Source organism: Pelodiscus sinensis, chromosome 2 (assembly GCF_052426305.1).
Source record: "Pelodiscus sinensis isolate ZL-2025 chromosome 2, ASM5242630v1, whole genome shotgun sequence".
NCBI classification, from domain to species: Eukaryota; Metazoa; Chordata; order Testudines; family Trionychidae; genus Pelodiscus; species Pelodiscus sinensis.
In genome coordinates this window covers 22,717,605-22,743,175 of record NC_143053.1, presented here as the reverse complement: position 1 = coordinate 22,743,175, position 25,571 = coordinate 22,717,605, and the positions used below count along the sequence as shown (strand labels likewise).

Here is a 25,571-nt window from a genome sequence, read left to right as displayed (position 1 = left end):
TCTTTCGAAAAGCCCCTTTTTGAAAAAAACCGTGGCTGCCATTATGCAAATGAAGTGTGGGAAATTTAAATCCCAGCTTAATTTGCAGTTTCAAAGTGTCTAATAAGGGATGTAGTTTAGACATACCCAGAGACCTTACCCATAACTACCTTACCCATTACAAAGATAGCTTCCCCAATTATCACCAATTATCACCCCTAATGTTATCTCAGACACTAACCTCTCCCCCTCATGCTCTCCACCCTCTGTTCTAAAATCTGATTTGTCAATTTTATATGTGTTCACTTTTTTTGATTATATCCCTTTGGTATATATGGTCATGCCAATTTTCTTCCACAATTTGATCGAAAGCTCATCACCTAATAAACCATCTTGTTAAGTCTTTAAAGTGATGCATAGTCCTGTCTTTTCAGAGAAACTGAGGCAGTAAGAGGCCAAGTGACTTTCTACCAGACCATTTGTTTCTCAGATCATAAGGTCAGTGATATTTTCCTAAATTCTAGTTCAGTATTCTACCTGCACTGTCACTGCTCCCATCAATTGTACCTGAACAATGGGGACCTAATCAAGAATTATGGTCCTAGATGCTATCCTAATACAAGCAATCAAATTCATGTCTGTTGTTTCCTTTCCAGTACCTTAAGCAGCAGGACAAATCTTGCGCTCTTCAAGGTTTGAAATTACCAAAAGTGAGCTGCTTTATTTACATGTCAAATTTCAACCTGGAAGTCAGGTAAATTTGCTACTATTATGTAACAGGACATACCTGCAAAAACACTATAAAAAACAACATAAATTAGTCATGATCTTATCAAAAATATTTTATTTATGAAAGTAACAATTATACTATACCACCTATACTGGAAGTATGTTGAATAATTGCTAGAATAAATACAGGCAATTAATTCAGTCTCTTATAGAATGAGAGGATTTATTTGACATTTGAATGTTACTCAAGCTTTAACTTACAACATAAATAGTTAAAAGGCAAACTCAAGTTTTTTTAAAATGTTTCTTTTGCTTGTTTTTAATACTGCTTGTTCTATTTTGTAACCAACAAAGATCAACTCTTCAATCATGAACATATTAGTATGACATTCAAGGAACCATGTACCTTAACATCAGACAAATAAGGCTGTGTGCGCGCGCCATTCATTCTACAGCAGAAAATATTCACATCTGCATAGAAAGGTGAAAATGCTACGAGGTTGCAAAAATATCACATGATGGTTTCTGCTTTACCACAGTCCTTTTTATGCCAGAATCCAAAAGGACATATATTTGTATGCAGCCAATGTTCTATCATTCTTTATATAGTACATTAAGGCTCAATGCTGCATTCATTTGGCTACAGTCCTGGTTCAGGATGGTAGAATTTAGTTCTAAAAATTACTTTTCCAAAGCTTTGAAATCCAGTGTCCTAAAATTATATTTAGGTCAGAGATTCTCCATCTCTTGAAATGTAGACCAGAGATCTTTCTGGAAAATATGCACTAATCTGACACATGTCATTGGGGTCAGAACAGGGGTAACTAACTGAATGAAATTGTACGGATTGTGCTATACAGGAAGTCAGAGTAGATGATCTGGTGGTTTCTTCTGGCCTTTAAAAGAAAGATATATGGATGTCAGTGTACAAGTCTTATTTTAGGCACCCAGATTTTGACATTTTTGGCCATTTTGGCATTCAATGCATATACTTTTTATCCTAGAAAATGTGCATTCTCTGGCTGATCCTAAGCAGCGCTGAGCATCTACAAATGTTCGTGGTAGTTGTGGGTGCTCAGTGATTCCTAGGATCCAAACCTGTAAGTCAAATCCTTCTGCAGTCCAAACCAATGGGAGTTTCACCATTAATTTCAATTGTATCAAGAACAGTTTTATACCGAAGGCAGTATGCAGAGAGTAGTGTTCTCTTAAGAGAATAAGGGTGCCCACTTATGTCTTCCCATAAAATTGCACATATGTACCCTTTGGCCTTTTGGTGCATACAAATATGTTTGTATTAAAAAACTGACAACAATGTTGGCCTTTTCAAATACAATTTAAGTCAAAAGTTCAAGAGAACAGTTTAAATACTTTTCACAGAAATAACCATTCAGCAATTTTAAAAAATGTAGAGAGACACTTTATTATTTTTGTGAACAATATCAATATTAACAAGTTTTCACATTGTGGGCAGCTTTTTGTGGGGAGGGAGTGTGAATTCTTTCAAAGTGTATTTAAAAGGATAGAGAGCAAAGTGTTGGAGGTGTTTTTTGGCAGATAAGTAATATATAAAATATGCAAAATTTAAAAAAAAAGTTGTGTAAAAATATACACAAATAAGACAATATAAAAATACAGCTCAGCCAATGGCCTCTTTGGAATTACATTTGGCAGCCTAACAAAAAGACCCTTCCTATAAAACAAAACTATAAAAAAGTTCATAAATTAGGTTGCAAGATCCTTTGTTTGATTCACTAAACTCCTTTCCTTCCTGTCCACCCACATAAGCATGACTAGTGAGGTATATAGAACGTAACACTGTCAGGCATATGCACAATAGAAAAAAGTGCACAAAGAAATCCTCCCATTTTCCTGTGAACAGGTTGAATCTTTCCCTTCCCCCCTCAGAAAAAATGGTGGTTTTTTTCCTTTGGCAGGAGGTAAATGAGCCCATAGAAACACGAATGTTTCAAGTCTCAGCAGCAGTGATCCATTTCTCATGGTGACAATAATTCGATGCAACAAATACTATCAAGTTGTTGGGTTGCTTTAAAATTTTCTGTGTAACATTCTGCAGAAACATCATACATCAAGCACCATATCGTACTGTTGCTCTTTCTTCCGCCTGCCACATTTGGTGATAAGAACCACATACAAAGTCAAAAGCATAACCCAGTAGCATCCATAGAGTACTGTACCAATGATGAGAACTGTCTGTTTTGAATCTGAAAATGGCTTTTTTGATTCCTTGTATATAGTGAAAATCACACCGCCTAGAAGGATTGTAAACCAAACAGATACTGGAATAAGTCCAATGAAATTGACGACAATGGTTTTTCTTCCTGATGTGCCCCATCCTGCTTTGTTTATTGTGGCTATTGCAAACATCTTCGCTGGAAGTAAACTTGACATGTACAATACTGAGTAGAGCGACATGAACACCATGACAATGTTCCCCCTAAGGCAGCTGGCAAAGGAAGACTTTACAAGGCCCACTAACTGAACTGTCAACAAGAAAAGGAGGATGTTCCAGATTTTCCCCCGGTAGAAAAGCTGAATGACTGTGGCAATGAGGAAGAAAGGAAAGAATCCAGTGATTACAGCTTCATAAGTCATCCACAAATGATGCTTGTGGAACCACATTGCATTATAAAGCCACTCTCTAAAGTATGATTTACTCCAACGGGTCTGCTGATTCAACCACCTTAGGTATTCTATAGGTGTTTCAGTAAGGCACTTGGATCTAGCTGTATACTTTGTTGCATAACCCAGACTCAGTACTCGGTTAGTAAGATGTCTGTCATCTCCAAAACTACACTGGGAGCCCATAAATTCTTGATTGTACCAATCTTCCACAAATTCATGCAGTAAGGAGTTCCTGTACATTCCCAAAGGTCCACTGATGCACTGTACACAGCCAAAGTAGGACTGGCAGGCTCTTTCTATATTAAATGCCATCCAGTATCTCACGCTGCTGAGAAAGGAGATCCAGGAATCATACTTGTTCAAAATCTGCAAGTAAAAGGAAATTTAAAAATTAGCTTTTCAGAAACACAAATATTTCTGGGTCAAAAACTAGCTCCCATGACATGAATGATACTAACCAAAATATTAGACAATGAATTCAAAGAGTTATTAAAACTCCAGCACATTTAACCAAGGATTAGACTATCAGGGCTCGTCTAGACTACATTCCTCTGTTGAAAGAGGAATGTAAATGAACCCGATTGAAATCTCAATATCCCGTGCTTCATTTGCATATTTGTGTCCCAATCACTGTTTTTTGAAAGTGAAACTGCAGTCTAGATGGGGTTCTTTTGGGGATAAAAAAACCCTTTTTCTAAAGAACCTGTACTCCTGAAAAAATTAGGAGTATGGGTTCTTGCAAAAAAAGGTTGTTTTTTTCCAAAAGAACCCCATCTAGACTGCAGTTTCACTTTAGAAAAACCCTTTTTCGAAACTGCGATTGGATGTGAATATGCAAATGAAGCATGGGATATTTAAATCTCCGCTTCATTTGCATTTTCGATCAGGCTTATTTACATTCCTCTTTCGACAGAGGAATGTAGTCTAGACAAGCCCTGAGTTCCTACACCAGGATGAACGGTCTCTTCCAGAAGCCATGTTTCCTCACTTACAGTGACTGTTAAAACAACAACTTTTTTGCTGAAGCAGACTGTTACCTCTCTGAAGAATGATTAAGAGTCCTAGCCATGCCTATTCACAAACACATTGCTAGGGAAGTCAAAACAAACATTAAATAGCATCCTCCTCCACCAAAACTTCTCTCCCTTTTATCCAAAAATAACATGAACCTTCCCCTCACTCCCACAAAGAATCACCCTCTTGATTCATTGAGCTTCCTTTCCATCCCATGTACTGACTCAGTTTCTTTCTGCCCATCCCCACTTAGCAGACCAGAAAGATTCATGGGGCCAGGCTCCCCGTTTTACTCAGTTTTTGCTGAGTGCAACAGAGCAGAAGAGCCGCCTTTTTCCATGGTGGCTGCTTGGGAACCATTCAACCTCCCACTCTGACCTCATATGTCTCCCACCTCCTCAACTCTCACGCTCAGGATAAGGGCAATGCCTGATTTGTTCTGAGCAGAGTGCAGAAGCCGGGGATGTGGAACGCAAGCTTAGACAGGGACTCAGGCCCAGATCCTGAAAGGTGCCTAACTTCCAGGCCATGGGCCTCAAGAGTAAAAATGTTTCTTCTTCAACCCATATTAAAAGTACTGAGTGGAGAGGGGAAAGTAGTAAGTAGGGACGTTAAGAGGTGGGTAAATGACTTATGTAGTTGGCACAATTTGAGGGAAGGTGCTCTGTCCCGTCTAGTGCTAGTCCAGGAGCTACCCCCCACTGCGGCTCTGCAGTTTAAATGTAGTAAGAGCCGGCTCTTACTAGATTTAAACTGCAGAGGTGCAGTAGAGGGAGGTCCCAGACTAATGTGAGCCAGGACAGAGCCGGGACTGCTGTGCCTCCGCATTTTAAAAAACCCTCTTTTGAAAGCCCCTGTAAACCTCATTTTACGAGGAAGAAGGGGGCTTTCAAAAGAGGGGGAGTTTCCGACATCTGGTCCTCTGTAGACGGGGCCAAATGGTAAAAAAGCTTTCCAGGGGGAAAAATGGAAGAAGGTATGCAAATGTGAGCGCTATTTGCATACCTCTTCCAAAAAATAAAACACAGTGTAGCTGTACCCTTGGTCCAGTGGGGGCAGAGTCTACTTCATGGCAGCCTCCCCTGCCAGGTAGCAGCACTAAGGGGAAGAAGAAGGTCGGTGGTACAGTGGAGATGGTGATGGGGAGAGCAGGCTTTTAAGCCAGCTCCCCCAAGCAGAAGCTCCTGTTTCTCTCTCCGACCCTTACTGCCTCTGATAGAAAACCAGAACTTTTAATAGTGGGAGATTTCAACTATCTCCATTTTGACCGGGAAGGAGGGACCTCAGGATGGGATGCAAAGATAAAATTTCAAGGTACCATTAATGACTACTCCCTAGAGTAGCTAAGCCTGGAACACACAAGATTGGAGGCCATTCTCAATTTGTTCTAAATGGCACACAGAATCTAGTCCAAGAGATAAATATAGCTGAATTGCTTGGTAATAGCAACTATAATATAATTAATTTTTTAAAACATCTTGTAGGGAAGGAAATGCCAAAGAAACCTATCACCATAGTATTTAACTACAGAAAGTGCAATGGCACAATAAGGAGGCTAGCGAAATGAACATTAAAAGCAACAGTCAAAAGGGTAAAATGCCTGAAAGCTGCATGGAAGCTGTTTAAAAATATCCTAAGAGACACTCATTTGTGTACCTCAAATACAACAATACAGTAAGAGGACCAAAAGTCCCAATGGCTGAACTACAATGTAAAGTGGCAGATAGCAACCAAAAAGACAACCTTTTAAAATTGGAAGTCAAATCCAGTTGACAAAAATAGAAAGGAATTGAAACAGTTTGGTAAATCAAGTTTAAAAGTGTAATGAGTCTGGCAAAAAAAAAAAAAGAATTTGAAGAACTAGTAATAAAGACACAAAAACATTAATCAGAGGCAGGATGTCTTCCAGACAGTTGTTGGGACCACTTGATGATTGAAGCACTGAAGGAGCACTCAAGGAAGACAAGATTTGTTACAGAAACACTAAATTAATTCTTTGTATCAGTCCTCACTGCAGAGGATATGAGGGCAACTGCCACACCCAAGCAGTGTTCCTCTAGTGGTGCAGTAGCAGGGCTTCACAGGTGATTATCAGCCCTGCTCAGTCAGAGGCTCAGGGCTTTTAAGCCATGCACTAACTGGCTGATTGTGCGGGGCAGATTCATCACCTGGGAAGCTGTGAGGGAACACTGCAGACCTGAGGAACTGTCCCAGTTTGAAGTGTCAAGGGAAGTGGTTTTGGAACAAACTGGTAACATTAAAAAGTCACCAGGACTTGAGAGTAGTCACCCAAGCGTTTTGAAGGAACTCAAAACATGGACATGTGGGATGTAATGTACTGAAATCAGCTTCTGTATCAGAGGACTAGAAGGTAGCTAATGTAACAACATCTTTAAAAAAGGCTCTGGAGGTAATCCTAGCAATTACAAGCCAGAAAGACTAACTTCAGTACAAGGCAAACTGATTGAACAAAGGGAAATCATGCCCCACCGATCTATTTAGAATTCTTTGAGGGATTAACAAACACGGAGCAAATTGATTCAATGGAATAAGTGTACATGATCTTTCAGAAAGCGTTTCAAGGTCCCTCACAAACAGCTCTTAAGCAAAAGTGGGCTGTCAAAGCCCTCTCATAGGCCAGTAATTGGTTAAAAGACCATAGATCAGGAACTGGTTAAAAGATAAGAAACAAAGGGGAGAAATAACTTGTCAGTCTTCACAATAGACATGTACAGGAACAAGTGCTGTTCAACATACTCATGAATGATCTGGGAAAAAAAGGTAAAGTGAGGTTGCAAAGTTTGCAGCCAATATAAAATTATTCAAAGTTAAGTCCAAAGTTAAAGAATTACAAAGGGATGCCACAAAACTGGGTACCTGGGCAACAAAATGGCAGATTAAATTCAATGTTGATAAATACAGAGTAATGCACACTGGAAAACATAAGTCCTACTATCCATTCCAAATGATGGGGTCTAAATTAGCTGTTACCACTCATGAAAGATAGGGAGTCTTCCTGGATAGTTCTCTGAAAACATCTGCTCAATGGGCAGCAGCAGTCAAGAAAGCAAACGAAATGTTGGGAAGCATTAGGAAAGGGACAGCTAAGAAGACAGTAAATAGCTGCCACATGAGGTCAGACTAAAAAGCCTGGGACTGTTCAGTTTAGAAAGAAATGTCTAAGGGTGTGTCTAGACAGTGGTGCTATTTCAGGGTACTTCCGGTAGCCCAAATAGTATTTCCCATGTCTTGACAGTGTGCATTTCAGAATAGTGCTCTATTTTGAAATTTGACACGGTGTAGATAGCACCAAATTTCAAAATAAGCTATTTTGAAATACACTTGAAGTTATGCAATTTGCATAGCTCAAATTGCGTAGCTTATTTTGAGCTAAGGGTGCAGTATAGAGGCACCCTAAGAAAATACATGATAAAGCTCTCTAAAATTATAGATAGTATGGAGAAAGTGAAGAAGGAAGTGTTATTTATCCCTTCACACAACACGAGAACTAGTAGTCACATGCTGAAATTAATAGGCGGCAGGTTTACAACAAACGCTAGTAAGTACTTCTTCACAACGCACAATCGACGGCACTGCCAGTGGATGTTGTGAGGTCCAAAAGTATAACTGGGATCAAAAAGAATTAGTTAAGTTCCTGGAAGATAGGTCTATCAATAGCTATTAGCCAAAATGGTCAGAGACTCATCCCATGCTCTGAATGTCTCTAAACTTCTGACATTCTGAAGCTAGGACTGGATTGACAGGGGATAGAACACTTGATAAATTGCCATATTCGGTTCACTCCCTCTGCAGCACCTGGCACTGGCCACTATTGGGAGACAAGATACTTGTCTAGCTGGAACATTTGTCTGAGTCAGTATGGCTATTCTTACGTCTTATGAAAATGTTACGGAATGTAACTAGAAACAAAAGTGAAACTGATGCACTGATGTTCACTGTCCTAGCTAGCTCAGAGAAATACAGAAGTAAAACAGCAAACAGTGAATAATGTATGGGATTTCAAAAAATACTTTGTTTCATTAAGCTGGAAATGGTAAAGTAATGACTGCATAGTCCTGTCTTTTGTTTCAGCTAGACTAGATTAACACGGCTACATCTCTATTACTATGGAGACAAAGGGTACCCTGTTGTTTCCAGTGCTAATGTAACAGCCAGGAGAGCCAGGTTCAGCTCCCTATTTTACCGCAGACTTCCTTGTAACTTTGGGCAAATCTTTTGGGCCTAGTCTTTACTACATCCCTCCCTGCATCAATCTAGGGGTATAGTTTGTATGGCACTCCTAGGGAGGAGTTATTTCAAAATGGCAGCAGTGGAGCATACACACTACAGCTATTTCAAAATAGCTATTTTGGAATAGGTATAATTCCATACCTAAGTCAGAATAAGCCATCTTTTATTTTGAATTTATTTAAAAAAACCAGAATTGCTGAGTAGATGCTTGCATTGTTATTTTGAAATCATAGCCGTTATTCCGAAATAACTGCTATGTAGATGCACCCGAAAATACAAAATTTCACCTACATGAATAGCATTGCTGAAGTTGACTTACTAAGAACTATTTATCACAGGCTACGTCTAGACTACAGCACTTTCGGAAAAGCAATGCTGCATCTAAGGAACACTTTCAAAAAAGTGGATGTGTTCTTTCGCCATCTCTGTAAACCTCATTTTACAAAGAAGGGATGGCTCAAAAGAGCAGGTTTTTCTGAAATTTGGTGCCGTGTAGACGTGCCATTTGCAATTTGCGTATCTTTTTCTGACTTTTCTTTGTAGTCTAGACATAGCCCCAATGTCTTCCACTGATGCTCTCCTGTCAACTCTGCCTACTCTTCCCATCCTGGTGGAGTACCAAAGTCAATGGTAAGAGTGCTCCAAGGTCAATTTACTGCGCCTAAGCAGAAGCTATAACTAGCCCGCCAGTGAATCAATTGCTGAAACGTCAGTCTACTGTGTAGTGGAGACAAGCCCTTAGGCCCAGATCCTCAAAGGCATTTAACTCCTATTGAAATCATTTAAAATACTATGAGGATCTGGGCATTTGCCTCAGGTCCCCATCTGTGAAATGGGTATATTAGCATTCCTCCACCTCCCAGAGGTGTTGGGAAGCTAAACATTAAAGTCTGTAAGGTGTTTAGATACCACAATAGTTATGAATAAGATAGCCAGTCTTGTAATAAACAGGAGTCTATAATATTGCTAAAAAAAAAAACCTAACTCTTTGGGTTAATTCCAGTCTGGAGATAATTTTAGTTTTAGAAATATTTACTGCTAAAGTGGCTCAGTTAATCTGAAGTTCACAATATCCACCTGTACATCACCCCCAACTCCGCCAACCATTGGATCTTCTTCTAAAACCTTTACCATCTCCACCGACGAGGCTGGATCAAGCATTGTATCTGAATCACAAACCTATAAGTAACACAAAGAAAAAAAAGTTAGAGAGTTAACTAGACAAGAAAAAAAAATAAAAGTGAATATAGTGACTCAGTTCACTTATTATAGTAAATGTAATAAAATCTGTTTGGAATTTGCATTGTTACTTCTGTTAAAAGCATTGGTGTCATCCAGAGTATTTGGCTGTGGTAACATCACAAAGACTTTCATTTTCCATATTTTTTATATTTTGTATATTGGGACACTGGATCAACTAATCCGAACAAGAGAGATTACTTTGAGAGAGTGCACTAAGAACCATATGAATTGGAAGAAAACTTATGGGTGGTCTGCAGTTTCTTTGCTGAGCTTTGACATAGGAAAGCATGTTTCTTATGCTCATAAGATCATCTGGGAAGATCACTCAGAAAAGGGTTAACAATTCATGTGAAAGTATGTTCTGTGGATTATAGGACAAATTCACTTCAATTTACTTGCATGGTGCATTACACATAGACATTTGATATGGAAACTATTTGATATTGTCTCCAGTACAGGTTGAATCCCCCTGCTGCAGCATCCTTAGGATATGATTGGCCTCAAACCAGGAAATTTGCTGGACATAGGGAGGTAAATGCTGGCCCCAGAGCAGGGCTGGCTTTACTATGAGGCAAACTGAGGTGGTCGCCTCAGGTTCCAGTCTGGGGGGTGCCACTAGGACCCAGAGTGTAGAAAATTGTGTCTGCTGCTGGTGCATATGTATTCTCTCTGCTTTAGATGCACAGAGATAGTGGAGTGCTGTGCTGGAGGAAGGAGGGCACAAGAGACGTAACAGGCAGGCAGGAGAAAAAGTGGCATGGGGGCATCATTTGAGGTCCCCACCTCACATGCCAAAATGTGGGCTGGCCCTGCCCCTAAGATTCTGGGGCTCTGTTCCCAGTTGCTGGCCCCCAGAGTACTGGGGCTCCACTCCTGGCCACCAGACCCCAGGGTGCTCGCACTCTGCTTTTCCCTAGTCATTGCTCCAGCCTACCAGTTTTTCCCTGTGAGTACTCCAGCCCTGGGGTGGCTGATGGCGGAACAGGGGTGGGGTGTTCCAGGACTAGGGAAGTCCATATTACAGAGGTTCAACCTGTATTTTTATATAAAAAAGGAAAGGCGAAAAGCAGTAGGACACCAAAACAGGAGATATTGGCACAGAAATGTATGAGACACTCAGGATGGCTTGTTTTTTTGTACCCCACTTGAAGACAGGACCTGATTTTCAGAAGATGCTCAAATGCTCTCTGAAAATCAGACCTTTCTAAAATGCCTTAAGTTTGTCTCCCTAAAACTGAGGCACCCAGAGTCTAGGAGCCACTATTGAAAATCTTGCCTTCATTTGCAAAACAGAGCTATGCTTTCACTGCATTTTGGGAAGCAAGACCAAGTCCACTGCATAATTGCATTTGTAGTGGAGATGTGACCTCAGTTGACTTCATCACTGGCTCTGAAGTTTCTAAGACACTGGTCAGGCTTTTTGAGTCAATGCCTATCTTGGAGTCAGTCAGGTGCTACCACTGGACAGGTGCTGACTAGACCTAGCAAAGACTGGCAGCATCTTTGTGGGTAGACACTTTATTCATAAATTCCAAAGCCAAAAGGAACTGCTGTGATAATCTAATGCAGGGGTGGGAAACCTCAGGCTCGGGGGGCCCTCTTGCCTGGATCTGGCCCCCAAAGCTCAGGGCTCCCCACCAGCATTGAAAAGTCTGTGCTAGTGCTCCAGCTCCCCACTACCCTACCACATGGCTGGAACACACAAAATCTACTAGCCGGGGGCTCCCTAGGCTTTGCTGTGAGAGGAATATGAGGCGTTCTGTGGGTCAGCAGCCCCCTTTCCAAAAAAAGGTTCCCCATCCTTAATTTATTGCACTCTCCTGTATAAGTGTAGGCCACAGAACTGTGCCCAAATTACTCGTAAATGCAATCTTCTAAATTTAAAAATTGTCAGTGATGGAGAATCAACCTCAACCCTTTGGAAAATGTTTCAGTGGTTAATTATTCCCACCTATGTGCCCCTTATTTCCAGTTTGAATTTGCTTTGCTTCAACTTCCAGCCATTGGATTGTTATACCCATTACTAAATATTTGTTTCCCATGTGGCTATTAATACATTTGGCTATTGTTTCTTTAGCAGAAATGGGAAGATCCTGGACCAGCAAACCAGGGGCTATGGCAGGTGTGATTCTTCACTATGCTCCTTGTGTAGACATTTTTACCCATGTAAAATGCTTGAAAATTAGAATAGCAGCATATTTATATCCACTTTGCATCCTGGTTGCACTACACATGGTATGATGAGACCACAGAGGATTAAGACCATTGCTATTTGATTTTTCTGAGATGGATTGGGAAAAGGCAATGTATATATTTGTTCATTCATTCATTCTCTGCCCTGTCCATCAACTGTTCGCCTACATATATTCTGCTAAAAAACTCCTTCCTGCAGCCTTCCAGTTCCATGGTCTTTGAAGATCCCCCGAAAGTGCTGATCCAGATCCTCTGGTACTCCCTTTGCAAGGTCCCAGATTGCATGGTGTTCAAATCTTGCCCACTTTGTCATGCAGTATATTCTGGAGTAGCCCAGGGTATGTCATCCTATTTTAGAATAGGGCTGCAAATGTAGGCGTTCAGAATTGCAAATCAAGCCCAGGATTTAAATATCTTGCGTTTGATTTGCATCTTCCCGACTGGGTGCCATTTTTTGAAATTTACAAGCCCGGAATAACTGCCCACGTCTACACACGGCAGTGAAACGGGAGTTCGAAATAAAGCCCTATTTTGAACTACCTGTTATTCCTCCTGCAATGAGGTTTAACAGGTAGTCCAAAATAGGATTTTATTTCAAACGCCCGTTTCACTGCCGCGTCTAGACACGGGCAGTTATTCCAGGCTTGTAAATTTCAAAAATGGCGTCCGGCCGGGAAGATGCAAATCAAGTGCAGGATATTTAAATCCTGGGCTTGATTTGCAATTCCGAATGCCTACATTTGCAGCCCTATTCCGAAATAGGCTGCGCAAGTGTAGACATACCCCCAGAGTGTGAGCAACTAGAACACTGGCCCTTCCAGAACCCAGCATAGAGGCTCCATAATAGGTGACCATCAATATAGGATTTGTAAAGGTGAAGCCCATGGCAACTGACTTTGAGGTTCACAGGGAAGAAGAGAGAGTGTCTTAACAAAAGCCTCAATTGCTTGGAGAATCATCACAACTTCTCAAAATCAAACCCTAGATGTTGACAGGTTTACCCATTGCAAGCAGTGCTCACTGCAAACCATACTCCTGAGAGTTATTTTTTTCAGGAGGCAATAGGAACCATTTCTAGAAGTAACTTCAAAGGATCACAGAATCAGACCTAAAAATGTGTACATAAGGACAGCTTGAGAGCAATCAGTCCGGGCAGCTTTGGAAATGGGACTAGACCCTACCTAATTCGTTGCTAAGTGAACTGTGTCATACAGACTTTAAGGTCAAGTTGTGGTAAGTGAGGTAATGCAGCTGTAAAAAGATAAAAGCAAAAACTACTCCTGGCTTTAGCTGAAGAATTTCTCATCTGTATTTTTAAGAACTTCATTCCCTCTCTGTTCCCTTTATTGAATAATCTTAGCAGGCTTTGAAGGCTTAAAAATGTCTCCTCTTTACAGACCCTTTCAAGGCTTTGAGATATTCCTGAAGATATTCCCTCTTGGTTATTGCATGATTGTATACAGGGTATCCAGCTCTGCTTCTCCCAGAGTGAAAAATTACCTCAGATCTTTGATTTATGTTGACAAAGTCAATCTTTTTTTAAAAAAATGTAACCATTTTGATAAGGGAGTAGTGCTGTAAGCATCAGGAAATGCCTCAGACTTCTCAAATAGCAGTGCACAGATTTAGCATACTCACAGAAAGTCTAACTATTTTAAAGGGTTACAAAATCTGCTTTCAATGGTCATGCTGTTTTCAAATAGACTGAAAGGAGCACTGTGTTCATAAGGGACTAGGATGGGCTAAAGCACGTTGCATGAAATATACAAAAGCCGCTTTATGTCAAGGGTGTGTTTGAATTGGCAGAGGCCTGCAGCTTTAATACCTACCTGTACATAATCCACACTTCTTCCCAGTGCTTTGAATGCTGTGTACATTACTTCTCTTTTTCCACCCCATTTCTGCATGATGCAAATACTTTTGTTGGATAGGACCAGTTGAGTTACATGTTGGATACTCTCTTTATGTGACTCCTCTGTCTCACCTGGACCCTTCTCGTGAAAGTTATTCCTCCATATGTAATTGACAGATTTGTCCCTGCCCATGATTTCACTAAAAATGTCCATCATGTATAGGTCATCTTCGGAATTCCCATCAATGACCATGATAACTTTAATTCCAGGGTAGGTCAATCTTTTCACTGAAAGTAAACATTTTCTTAAGTAGTCAGGATCCTCTTGATAGGCAGCAATACAAAGGGCAACTGTTTTGTTCAACTTTATTGGAGTCTCAAGTGATCTTTTCATTTTCCTGTGTTCTAAAAAGGCAAATAGGCTTTGGATGATGAGATGTGATGCCAAAATAGCACCATAGAGTCCAAAAGAGAAATAGTAATTGTCTGTTTGGATAAACTGGTAGCCAACAATGTAAGCAGCTGTGATTCCGAGCAGGAGGGAGACCCCAAAGAGCGTGGTTCCAAGTATTCTCAGGATACATATAAATCTCTCACAATACATCTGCAACAAAACCAGAAAAATAATTAAGGAAATTGCCATTTCCAGCTACAGATTGTAACCTGGGTGTTCTCATGGCTAAAACACAAGATGGAGAGTCAGGAGATATAGAATCTGTTTTTGCATCACCTTGATCAAACACCTCTATGTTGTACTGTTCCTCACTTACAAAGTGGAGATACTTATGATACTTCCTTATCTCACTGAAGTGTTAAAAATTTGTTAACATCCTGATCCTAGTAACCTGGGCTTGTTGGATGAGACCTTACGTGTAGTTTGAAATTTTTTAAATAGAGCTGAGATTTCACCCAGTTATCTATGTATTAGTCAACTGGGTGAAATCCCAGCTAAGTGAAATCCTAGCTATATTTTAAATCCCAGTTCTGTTGAAGTCATGGTCATTTTTGCCATCGATTTCAATGGGATCAGGAATTTACCCATTGAAATCAATGGTGAAATACCCATCAATTGTAAAATAGCTGGGATTTCACCCAGTTTCTTTCCAATTCTACAAAACTGCCTCTGATAACTTTCTACGTTCTTAGCTTAGCTGCCTCTGGTTTCCCCTTTACTAAACTCTAGGGCTGCTTCTAGACTGGCATGATTTTGCGGAAATACTTTTAACGGAAAAGTTTTTCCATTAAAAGTATTTCCGCAAAAGCGTGTCTAGATTGGCACGGATGCTTTTGCGCAAAAAGTGCTTTTGTGCAAAAGCATCCATGGCCAGTCTAGACACGATTTTGCGCAAGAAAGCCTTGATTGCCATTTTACCCAAGTATTCTTGCGCAAGAGGGCTTTTTCCTGAGAGGGAGCGTGAAAGTATTTGTGCAAGAAGCACTGATTTTGTACGTTACAAAGTCAGTGCTCTTGCGCAAATTCAAGCGGCCAGTGTAGACAGCAGCCGCTTTTGCTCAAAATCTTGCCAGTCTAGACGCACCCTAGGTATGCAAGATCTAACAAGTATGTAAGGTGCTAAGTTAATCTAGTGATAAATGGTATGCAGAAAAGTATGCAGGCAGACAGATTAGTGATAAGACATATTCCTGAATTTTTCATTCACAATCAAATCAACCATTTTATGCAATAATGTTCTTAAAAACCAGCTTAATACACATCAAAGTCCTAATTCAGATTCTTAACTTCAGCTGCAAGCTTTGAGTTCTCTGGGACTTAAATACATGCTTAAGTGCTTTGCGGAATTAGGGCCTCTTTGTATTTTGCTCTCTTTCCTTTTCCATTATTAATATTTTCTCTACTGTCCTCAGCCAGTGTGTACGTTGATAATATTCATCACACCATCTGTTGGAAACAAGCTGAATTTGAAATACAACCCTTTTACATTATATATGCCTGCAGACCATCCCTTTGAAATATAGGGCAAAATCACTACTAAACTGTAGCAATGCAGCTGTACTCCACTGTTTACATTTCAGTCTGGAAAGTTACAGCCTTGGGGAAAAAAATCTTTCAACAGAAAATAATAAACCACAGAACTTTTAGGTTCAGAAAAAAAGTACATTTTCCTTTCAGCTATTTTAGAATGATATATTTCAATATGGGAGGAAGACTCCAAAATTTACATTTCGAGACAATAGTTAAGTCAAGTAGCATAGTTTGGATTCTATAACTAAAACTTGCTTGAATACCTAAAGCCAAATTTTGGCAGGTGTTATAGGCACCCACTAGCAAATGTATGACCAGCAGTAAAACCTGTTGATTGTAAATTGATAGTTCCTATTCTGACATGTTTGAAATGTTGCACAGATCCCTCCAAAAGCTTTCCATGACAGGGCTTTCCATGACAGGAGTCTTAGATAAGTGTTATAGAACATGACTGTGAATGCCAAATAGGCACATTAGAAACAAATGTATAGAATAAATTCTGTAAGCAATCTCATCTAGATTAGCAAAATCAGAATTTGTGGTCCATGTGCTTATTCATCTTTCATGTAAACAGATTCTCTAACTCCTGAAGTGAAAACATATTATTCTGTCACTTATACCTGGTCTGAATTTCTCCCCCTAATGACTCTTATAGTTAGCATGTTTATTCATTTTGCATCCATCTGTTCTCTGGCCCATGCCAGAATACTCCTGTTAGTAAGCAGGGGCCAAATTGTGTTCAGATTAGTCATCAGATCAAATATGCCATTGAAATCAAATGGTACTGAAGCAGTTACTTAACTTGTTACAGTACCAGTCGTGTCATATTAATTCTCTCTTCTGATGAAATATATCTAATTTCCCCTCCAAATATTTTCACAAGATCACAAAGTGAGTTTCTAAAACAACAGTTTTATTTATTTCATTAAAAACAATAATGCATATTTTGATCTAAATATGTGACTTTATAGGTATAAAAGGGGAAAAAAGAGTTCACTAAACTCCAGCTTCACAATTAAAGACATGTAACTGACTGACTCTCTGTGAGAGTCTGGAAAAAAAGCTGTTTAAGGACTGTTCTCAAGCTTTAGCATGTGGACTCTTGATGTTTTGCCCAGTAGACCTGATCTTTATCGGTTTGAATATACACAGAGAGAGGCGAGCCAAAAAATCTCCACCCAGCTTTAAACATTTTGCCAAGGATCTTACAGGAAACTCACATTTTTACATGTCTGGGGTCAAAAAAGAGAGCTGAGTCAAACAGCATAGCACCATCCAGAATTGGCTATTGCTATCAGAGACTCTAAGGCCACCGGGAACTATTATGAGCGTGGTCTGGTCTCCTATGTAACTCTTAGCCACATCCTTAGTTACGCTCTGAATGTGATTTTTCTGAATTGCACTTTGAGCACAACTCCAATAACCATTAGAGAAGACAAAGACCTGACTCAGGAATGTGTTATTCCAGTTTTACATGGATGTCACACCGTTGGTAAAACAGGCTTTTGGGGGCAAAAATATTGTGATAGTTAAATGCCAGAGTTAACTTTGGAGATCACTTTATTTTTTCCAGTGACTTCTTTAATATCACCACTTTCTAAATTGTGCCCTTAGGCCTAAATCCTGCACACTACCATTAACTTCAAAGGGAGGTCTGCCCAAAGAAGACTGTGTTCAAAGGTGTCCAGATTTAGCCCTTTGTTTTGAATGAATTAAACAGAAATTCCAGCCCTGCTCCCATTGAAGTCAATTGGGGTTTTCCGTTGACTTCAAAGAGAACAAGATTAGCTCTATAAAAAGATCTATACATTACTAAGGTCATTAAGAGCTTCAGCCAGAGCCTACTGAAGCCAGAGGATCTTTGACTTCAGTGGGGTTTAGATCACTAAGGGTTCATCTAGACAGCGGCGCTTTTTCAGGATACTTCTGGTATCCCAAAATAGCTATTCTGCATCTTTTAAGCAAGCCCGTTATTTCAAAATATAACGGGTTTGCTATTCTGACATCCCTGTAAACCTCATTCCACAAGGATTAAGGGACGTTTCGGAATAGCGGCAATGGTAGTTACGAGCCTAAATATATATGAAGGGTCCACGTGCCTAATCATGCACCATTAAAATCAATGGGTACATCTACACAGCCTATAAGAAAGCTGGTCTTACCAACAGAAGCTGGTCCAATACAAAATATCGCCTCATGTGCCTTCTCACTCTAATACCCTGGGTTTCACACATCTTCAACAATGCTGCAAATATCAAGCATAATGTCCATATAAGGACATGAAAGGTAGTGCTTCTTACTATTCTGTGGAGATTACATAGATCTTTCTCTACCTGGCAGTATAACTGGAACCTGAAACTCTAAAGGGCTTTTCATAAAAGCTTCTGGATAAGAATATTGGAAGGACATAGAAAATGGAGCTGCAGCAACTACTTTATAATGAAACCCCACTTAGGTCATCTTTACTTTGTCACTTCTGAATCAGGAAAACACTTCATTGTGGCTACGTCTACACTGGCCCCTTTTCCGGAAGGGGCATGTAAATTTCACTAGTCGTCGTAGGGAAATCCGCGGGGGATTTAAATATCCCCCGCGGCATTTAAATAAAAATGTCCGCCGCTTTTTTCCGGCTTTTGAATAAGACCCTCCGGAAAAGGGCACTTTTTCCGGAGGATCGGGGCCAGTGTAGACGCTCTTTTCCGGCTTTTTTAAAAGCCGGAAAAAAGCGGCAGACATTTTTATTTAAATGCCGCGGGGGATATTTAAATCCCCCGCGGATTTCCCTACGACGACTAGTGAAATTTACATGCCCCTTCCGGAAAAGGGGCCAGTGTAGACGTAGCCTGTGTGTTTAAGTTCAGCCATATCCAGGACAATTCTTGAGTTAGGCACTTGCTTAAAGTTAAGCATGCCCTTAAGTGCTTTCCTGGCTAGAGATACTTTCCAGAATCAGGGCGTAATTCTCCAATTTGTCCCATTGAAATTGATGGAACTAGTTGTGGCATAAGGAGTGAGTAAGGCTGGCACACACTGGCCTTGGGAGTATAAATCAGTTTCCATAGATGTGGAGAGGGTATCCCTCCCAAAGACCAATAGGAGGGATACATGCACAGTGCATTTGAAAAACAGAAAGGCCAGAGATGAGGGTTTGATGTAACAATTAGAATAATAAATAGAACTGAGGAATGAAATACCAGAAACACATTTTGGTATAAGAACACTTCAGCATTCACTACCATATACCCCTTAGACGTGTTTAGCTGTTTTCTCAAGTATTGACAGCTTTCAGGTGGTCCTCTCCATCTGCTAATATGGGATTTGGAACTGGTGACTAATAGAGGTCAAATTAAAGTCAGACTTGTTTGCAACACATGGGATGTCTCACTACATCAGCGGTAAGAGGAGGTCCCTAACATGTAATGCTCACACCCGCTTGTCAGAGGAAGTCCTGAGCCACTTTTTCTCCAGAAAGATTGAAAACAAAAGTGAGAGAGAAAGTCACAAATACAAAGCAAATTATGCAGGGAAAAGGTTGTTCATTTTTAATCACTTATCTATTTTAATTTTTCTGGGATAAACTTTTAAAAGGATGATTAACTTTACACACAACTAATGAAACTATTTTAGGAAAGGCTGTAATTAGGTTAGGATGCTTTGGCATTTAAAGTTTGGTCAAAATGTGGATCTGAACTTTAAATAAGATTACAGATACCTCAGGCCATAGTATTCCATTGCTTTTTCTGATAAACATCACACGTGAAATAGTTAAAATAGTTAAAACGTTACAGTACAAAATGGTCCTGATCTAGGAACACATCTTAAAATTAAACTCTCTTTATGATGCAGAATTGTTTCCAGTTTTGCCCTACTAAAAATGCATCCAAGTTGTAGGATACTTTAACTTTCATAATTATATTATTCCGAATAATCTATTTCCTAGAAATGTAAGGAACACAGCATTTGTTGGCTACCAAATTTATGGCCTAGTGACTAACACACTAGCCTGTGCCTGTAAAGACCTGAGTACCAGTCCTCTGTATTACTGTCATGTTGGGCAATCTGTTTCACCTTAAATTTCAGTTTCCTATGTGTAAAGGAAGGCTAATGATACTGACCTTCTTTGTAAAGAACTGAAGTGTTTTAAGATCTACTTATGAACAGTGCTATAGAAAAGCTAAGGATGTTATTTGTATCCCTTCTTGGATGTCCTTTAAAATCCGCCAGTTTTGCAATTTAATCTCTCTCTCTACTCTCTGTCTTCCCCCTCGCCCACAGGGCTGCAGGCCAGGTCCCTAGGGCAAGCTGAGGGGAGCTGGCTCTGGGGCTAGCTTCCCCCGTCAAATTTCCAGTGCTGCATGGCAGCAGTTTGGGTCTGGGGCTCCAGCTGCCGCCACTGTAGCAGCAGACAGAGGTCCAGGCCCTTTAAAATCACCAGGCCCCAGGAACAGCTACCCCTTTTGCCCCCCTCCATCAGGAGCCCTGTCTGCACAGGGATCAGTCCAAACTTTGCTCACCTTATTCACTAGAATAAGTCAATTGATTTGAACATAATTATTCAGATGAAATCCTATTCCCATTGGTATCAGTGAGATATAATCATGGGGGCTATATCTAGACTGCCCCCTCTTGTGCAAAAAATATGCAAATGAGGTGAGGCTCCCTGTGCTTCATTTGCATCATTAATGAGGGTTTTTGCACAAAACCCCCCTCTTGCGCAAGAGCTGTTCTAAAGAGGAAGAACGGCTCTTGTACAAAAGCCTCTTGTGCAAAAATGGAGCCTCATTAATTATGCAAATGAAGCATAGGATATTCCATGCTTTGCTTCATTTGCGTATTTTTTGTGCAAGAGGGGGCAGTCTAGACATAGCCTAAAGGTTTGGGGATCAAGTCCATTATAAAATGTCACACACAAGTATATAAACAGATCTCCAACTGCTGTCAGTGAGAGTTGTATGCATACAGACAAGGGAAGAATTTAGCCCTTTCTAAGCCAAAACTCAATTTCCTTGTTCATGTGACTAGTTGGCTTTGGCTTCACAGTAAACAACTAGATCTGACCGGGTGTGTGTGTGGGTGTATTTAATAGTGTAATGTATATACACACAAATACTGTATACACATATAGTGTAAACATCTGATTATGAATTGGCATTCAACTTAAAGAAATTCAGATGTATTTTGGCAGCAAAATAAATATTTTAACTCTGAAGTGCAAATGATTCCATAAACCAATTATAAGCGTCAAACAACTGTCCACACTCCCTCTCCCAGTTTACAGCCTGCAGAGAGGAAACAAATGTTATCTTCCAGCTGCACATCTTTACATCAGAGGAGTTCCCGTATCTGTTGTTTAGAATTATTTGTCACTTCCAGATTTTACATACTATTTATCTTCTTGAAAGGGTTCATAGAAGACTAAAGATAAGCATTCTCATAGGTGATATAGAAGAATGGAATAGCATATCAGATGGGGTTCTCAAACTCTGGGCTGTGAACCAACAGCAGGTCATGTGAATAAATTGTAATGAAGTCACCAAGACTGGTGTGAGACTTGTTGGGGACCAGAGCCAAAGCCAAAACCTGGGTTTTGCCCTGAACTTCTGCCCTGGACAGAGGGGCTAAGGTTACATGCTCCCCTCCCAGGACACAGACTTTGGGCAGCTTTGGTGCCCCCTGCAACTCTCCCTCCCTTCCTGGGGTCATGTAATAACTTTTGTTGTCAGATGGAGGCCATGGTACAATGAAGTTTGAGATCTGCTGCCATAATGAGAATGACAACAACCTTTAGAAGTTCATGAATACTGGACCAATAATTTTCTCTTTGTACTCACTATTCCATGTTAGCAAGGTCTCTATTGTTTGTTAGTTTTGTCCCAGATGTAAACAATGATGAAAAACTTATTAGGGTTATGCAAATTAAACCATGCTTGCACAAGACATATTTTATCATTTCCAGTTTACCTGTCATGAAGTTTAGGTAAGTATTTGGAACGAAACTAATTCTGTGGTTCTCAAACTGTGGGTTGGGACCCCAAAGTGGGTTGGATCCAATTTTAATGGGACTGCAAGGCTAGCTTAGATTGGTTGGGGCCTGAGGCTGAAGTCCGGGGACACAGGGCTCAGGTTACAGGTCCCTCGCCTGTGGCTTTGACCCTTCTACTAGGGGTCCTCTGGATAGTATGAGTTGGAGGGAGGGGCTCAGGCATCACCCCCTCCTGCAGCCATGTGCATTGCAGAGCAATGAAGCGTGAGAACCCCATAACAAATTACAATGGAATGCGCTCACTTTAAATAAATGTGTTTGGTGTTTATATCTTTGTTTATGATCTTGTAATTTATTTACTGCTCATTCATATGTCCTAGGCCATATCCTGCTGGACTTACTCATCTGAGTGGTTCCACTACCTTCAATATAGGGATCATTTGGCCCTGTGTATACAAATCTAGAGAAGACAAAATAATTTTGTTTGCGCCAATGCAATGAATATACAAGGGCAAGTTCTCTGCTAGTGTAAATGTCTGAAATTTCATTGAAATCAGTGGTACTGCGTCTTTGTGCACTAGCAGAGAATTTGGCCCATGGGGTATTGAGGAGAGAAGATATACTGGCTTGTCATGAAATCCTGGCTCTACTGAACTCAGTGACAAAACTTTCATTGACTTCGTTTTGCAGTAGGTTTCATCCATGGTCCTTTAATATTTATACATTACCATCATGTGTAATTTTTGAAGGAGAGATGGTAGCTTGAATCTAATAATGTAATGTTAATATGGTCATTTTAAAGTGCCCAAAGCTCCAAAAGACTAAGAAATGGATCCTGCAAACTCTTATGCCTGCTGGTTGTATGAGGCATCCCATGAGATTACCTATGCAAGTATGTGTGTGTAATCACACGCATTTGCAATAGCCTACCATTCCCCCCTGGAACAAGTATCAAGGCACTCTTGATGTGTGCCTCAACTTGTCCTAGTGAAAACGTTTGGTGACAGGTATTATTTTAAAGTAAGCAAGTACTGAGTTTGTAGGGCTACCAACAGGTAACAAGGAAACCTTTGATCTCTGCTTTGTCAATAGAAGACAACTGAAATTGAACCGGTCCCATGTTCTCTGCTATTTTTGCTGGACCATAATGCATCAAATTAAATTCAAAATCAAATCAGCATAAGTCCTTTCATGGTAGGAGCGACATGCTGTCAGTACTCCACAATTGCATCCACATCGGTTCTGTTGCTTTGTGTTGGTTGCGTGGTGCCTCTCCTCCAGCAACTCCCCGCTCCCCCCCCCCCCCTCCGGCCAGGGGGAACCCTGGGCTCGAGCAGCGCCACTTCCTGGGGAACCCCCTTCCCGCAGGCCTTAGCCAATCAGCGAGAGGCGCGCTCTTGCATCACAGGGGGCGGCCCCAATGCAATGACCTCAAAGGTATTCCCCGCTCTGGCACGTGTGTTGCAGCCGCTTGTACATTTCTTCCCCGGGCGGCGCTGGCTTGGCGGCTGAGGGCTGGAGCAGCAGGCCGGGAAGCGGAGCCGGGGCTTTGGCTCGGCTCCTCGGGACAGGCGTTTCTGGAGCCTGGGCTGCAGCTCTCCCTGCCCTGCTGCCTGTGTGTGCTCCGTGCACAGATACGGACCGCAGGCGGGGGGCGCAGCCGTAGCCCCCGAGTCTGCCGGCTTGGACGCGCCTCCTGCCGGCGCTGAGTGGGACGGGCTCCCGCTGCCCGTGACAGCTGGACTCCGCGTAACCTGACACTGGGGTTCTCTCCCTGCAGCCCGCCCGCCTCCCAGCACCGCCGCCTGGGCCAGACCCCTCCTGCTGCCAACACACTTTTTTTTTGGGGGGGGGAGCTCAATGAAGGGGTGTCGGGCCAGTGATCCAGAGCCCGCCTGCCAATAGCCTCTCCCCGGGCTTTGCTCTGAATAAAGCACGTGTCTGGCATGCCACGTCTTCCCCTAGCGCACACAGGCGCAAACCCATTCAAACTGCCCTGGTCAAGGGCTAGGGAGTGTCTAGAGCATCGGAGCCAACAGGGCTGCTCCAAGTAACACTCTGTGCTCATCAAACTCTCAGCCGGGCGCCTTAGGGGAGGTGCCAGACGTTTCCCTGGTAGCGGGAGATTTCTTCCCCGCTCCCCCCCGCTTACGCCCCCCCGGAAACTTCCTCTCTCCACTTTGGATTTCAGCAAGACATCTTGGTCGCGTTTGCGCTCGCAGAGGTGGGGCTGGATTGGAACAACCCTCCCCCCCTTCCGAACCCCCCCCCACACACCCCTCCCAGCCTTTTCCTGCAACCCCATCCCTCCCTCCGCTCCTGTCACGTCCCCCACCTCCTGGACAGGGAGGGGATCACGGTGATGTTTGCACAAGTGTATAAAGGACTACACTGTGTGCCGTCCAAAAACCCCGGCAGCCTGCCTGGTGCGTCCGGCCGAGGCGGCTCCAGTCCCAACGCACCTCCGCCGCTTAGGTGAATCACTTCACACCATCCCCCCTTATTCCCCGCGGCTAAACGGCGTGAAATCGACAAGATGTAAAGCGGGGGCTTTTATTTGTTTGTTTGTTTTGTTTTTTTAAGGCGAGGAGTTAGTATAAAAACGCTTCGGGTCACCCTGCGTGCTAGTGTCTTGCCAAAATAGGTGTGTGGGGGGGGAGAGTAAATCCCTCCCATAACAGCCCCCCTCAGAAACACCCCCCCCCCCCCATGCCACTCTTCCCTGCGACCACTTTCATGCATGTAAATCTTAACCATTCCCACGAGGGCTGGTTCCCCTCTGGGTGCAAGGAGTAAGCCCCTCAGCCCCCTACCTTGTTTGTCCTTTGCTCATAAAGGGCGCTCGGCTCGCTGGGTGGTCTGGTGGCGCGCAGCTCCCGCGGGACAGCTCCCGATATTGAGGTAATCGATCAAGGACTTGGCGTCCCGGAGAAAGGCCAATAATCATTCGAACTGGCTCGCTCGCCCCCCTCTCCCCCACGTGCCGGCCTCCCCGCCCCCCTTGCCCCGGCTCCGCTTCGGCTTCTCGCGCAAACGCTGCCCTCCCGGCTTCGGAGAAGTCGCGTCGAACGAAGCAGCGCTCGGAGGCGCTTGGCAAGGCGAGTGGCCGGGAGCCCCGAGCCGTCGCGGGGCAGGCGCGGAGCGTGGCGAGATGGGCAGCATCAATAGCGCGGCGCTTTGGGGGATGCCTCGCAGCTCGAGCGCCGGGTCAGCGGAGCGCTGCCGCGGCTAATATTTTCCAGACGTCTCGCCTTTTCCCCCCCTTTCCCCGCTGTTGCTTCGCTGCCTCCTGCACGTTATGGGGTCTTCTCACAAGTGAGACTTGGAGGTGGTTTTAATAAGGACGGAGGATGGGGACAGGGAGGAGGGAGGGAGGTCCTGTGGGGAAGGGAGGGGGGGGGCTGGGAGGAAGAACTGCCCATTCAAACGAACTTGGGTCTACAACCCGTTTGAATGAGAATTCAATTAGCCTAATTGCAAACATTTGCCGAAAAATGCTACACATATGTTGTCACCACCTGATTTCCTCTGCACGAGCAGCAAGCAGTTCGGAACGGAGAGCCTGGCTGGGCTGCATGTCTGTGCTCGGCGGACACACGTTTCCCTGCAACCACACTTCACACGGGACTGGTCTTTTAGGCGAACTCCTTCCAGGAGTTAGGAATTCATGTTCTTTCCTTGATACGAATTAACTGCCG

At 42.3% G+C, this 25,571-nt stretch overlaps 1 protein-coding gene and 1 long non-coding RNA gene across 2 annotated transcripts in view; one reads left to right on the top strand and one right to left on the bottom strand.

Annotated features, from left to right (window-relative positions):
• LOC112543774 (uncharacterized) overlaps window positions 1-3,381 on the top strand; it is a 60,094-nt gene extending 56,713 nt beyond the window's left edge. The window contains exons 4-6 of the long non-coding RNA XR_012901236.2: window positions 414-477; window positions 636-733; window positions 2,967-3,381. This is a non-coding gene — a long non-coding RNA (uncharacterized LOC112543774). The remainder of the gene's footprint in view (window positions 1-413; window positions 478-635; window positions 734-2,966) is intronic.
• HAS2 (hyaluronan synthase 2) lies at window positions 801-25,212 on the bottom strand. Its single transcript, XM_006137506.5, has 4 exons — window positions 24,687-25,212; window positions 13,884-14,510; window positions 9,697-9,798; window positions 801-3,720 (listed from the first exon to the last, which is right to left on the bottom strand). The coding sequence occupies exons 2-4, from the start codon at window positions 14,508-14,510 to the stop codon at window positions 2,791-2,793; spliced, it is 1,659 nt and encodes a 552-aa protein (XP_006137568.1). The 5' UTR covers window positions 24,687-25,212; the 3' UTR covers window positions 801-2,790.
• Window positions 25,213-25,571: the final 359 nt, after the last annotated feature.

Bases quoted from the DNA above. Each gene is read 5' to 3' on its own strand.
- HAS2 (XM_006137506.5), bottom strand. From the start codon at position 14,510: ATGTATTGTGAGAGATTTATATGTATCCTGAGAATACTTGGAACCACG. The intron at 9,799-13,883 runs GTAGGTATTAAA...TGTTACTTATAG, and splicing joins GAAGTGTGGATTATGTACAG to GTTTGTGATTCAGATACAAT. The intron at 3,721-9,696 runs GTGGATATTGTG...TTTTACTTGCAG, and splicing joins GAGTTGGGGGTGATGTACAG to ATTTTGAACAAGTATGATTC.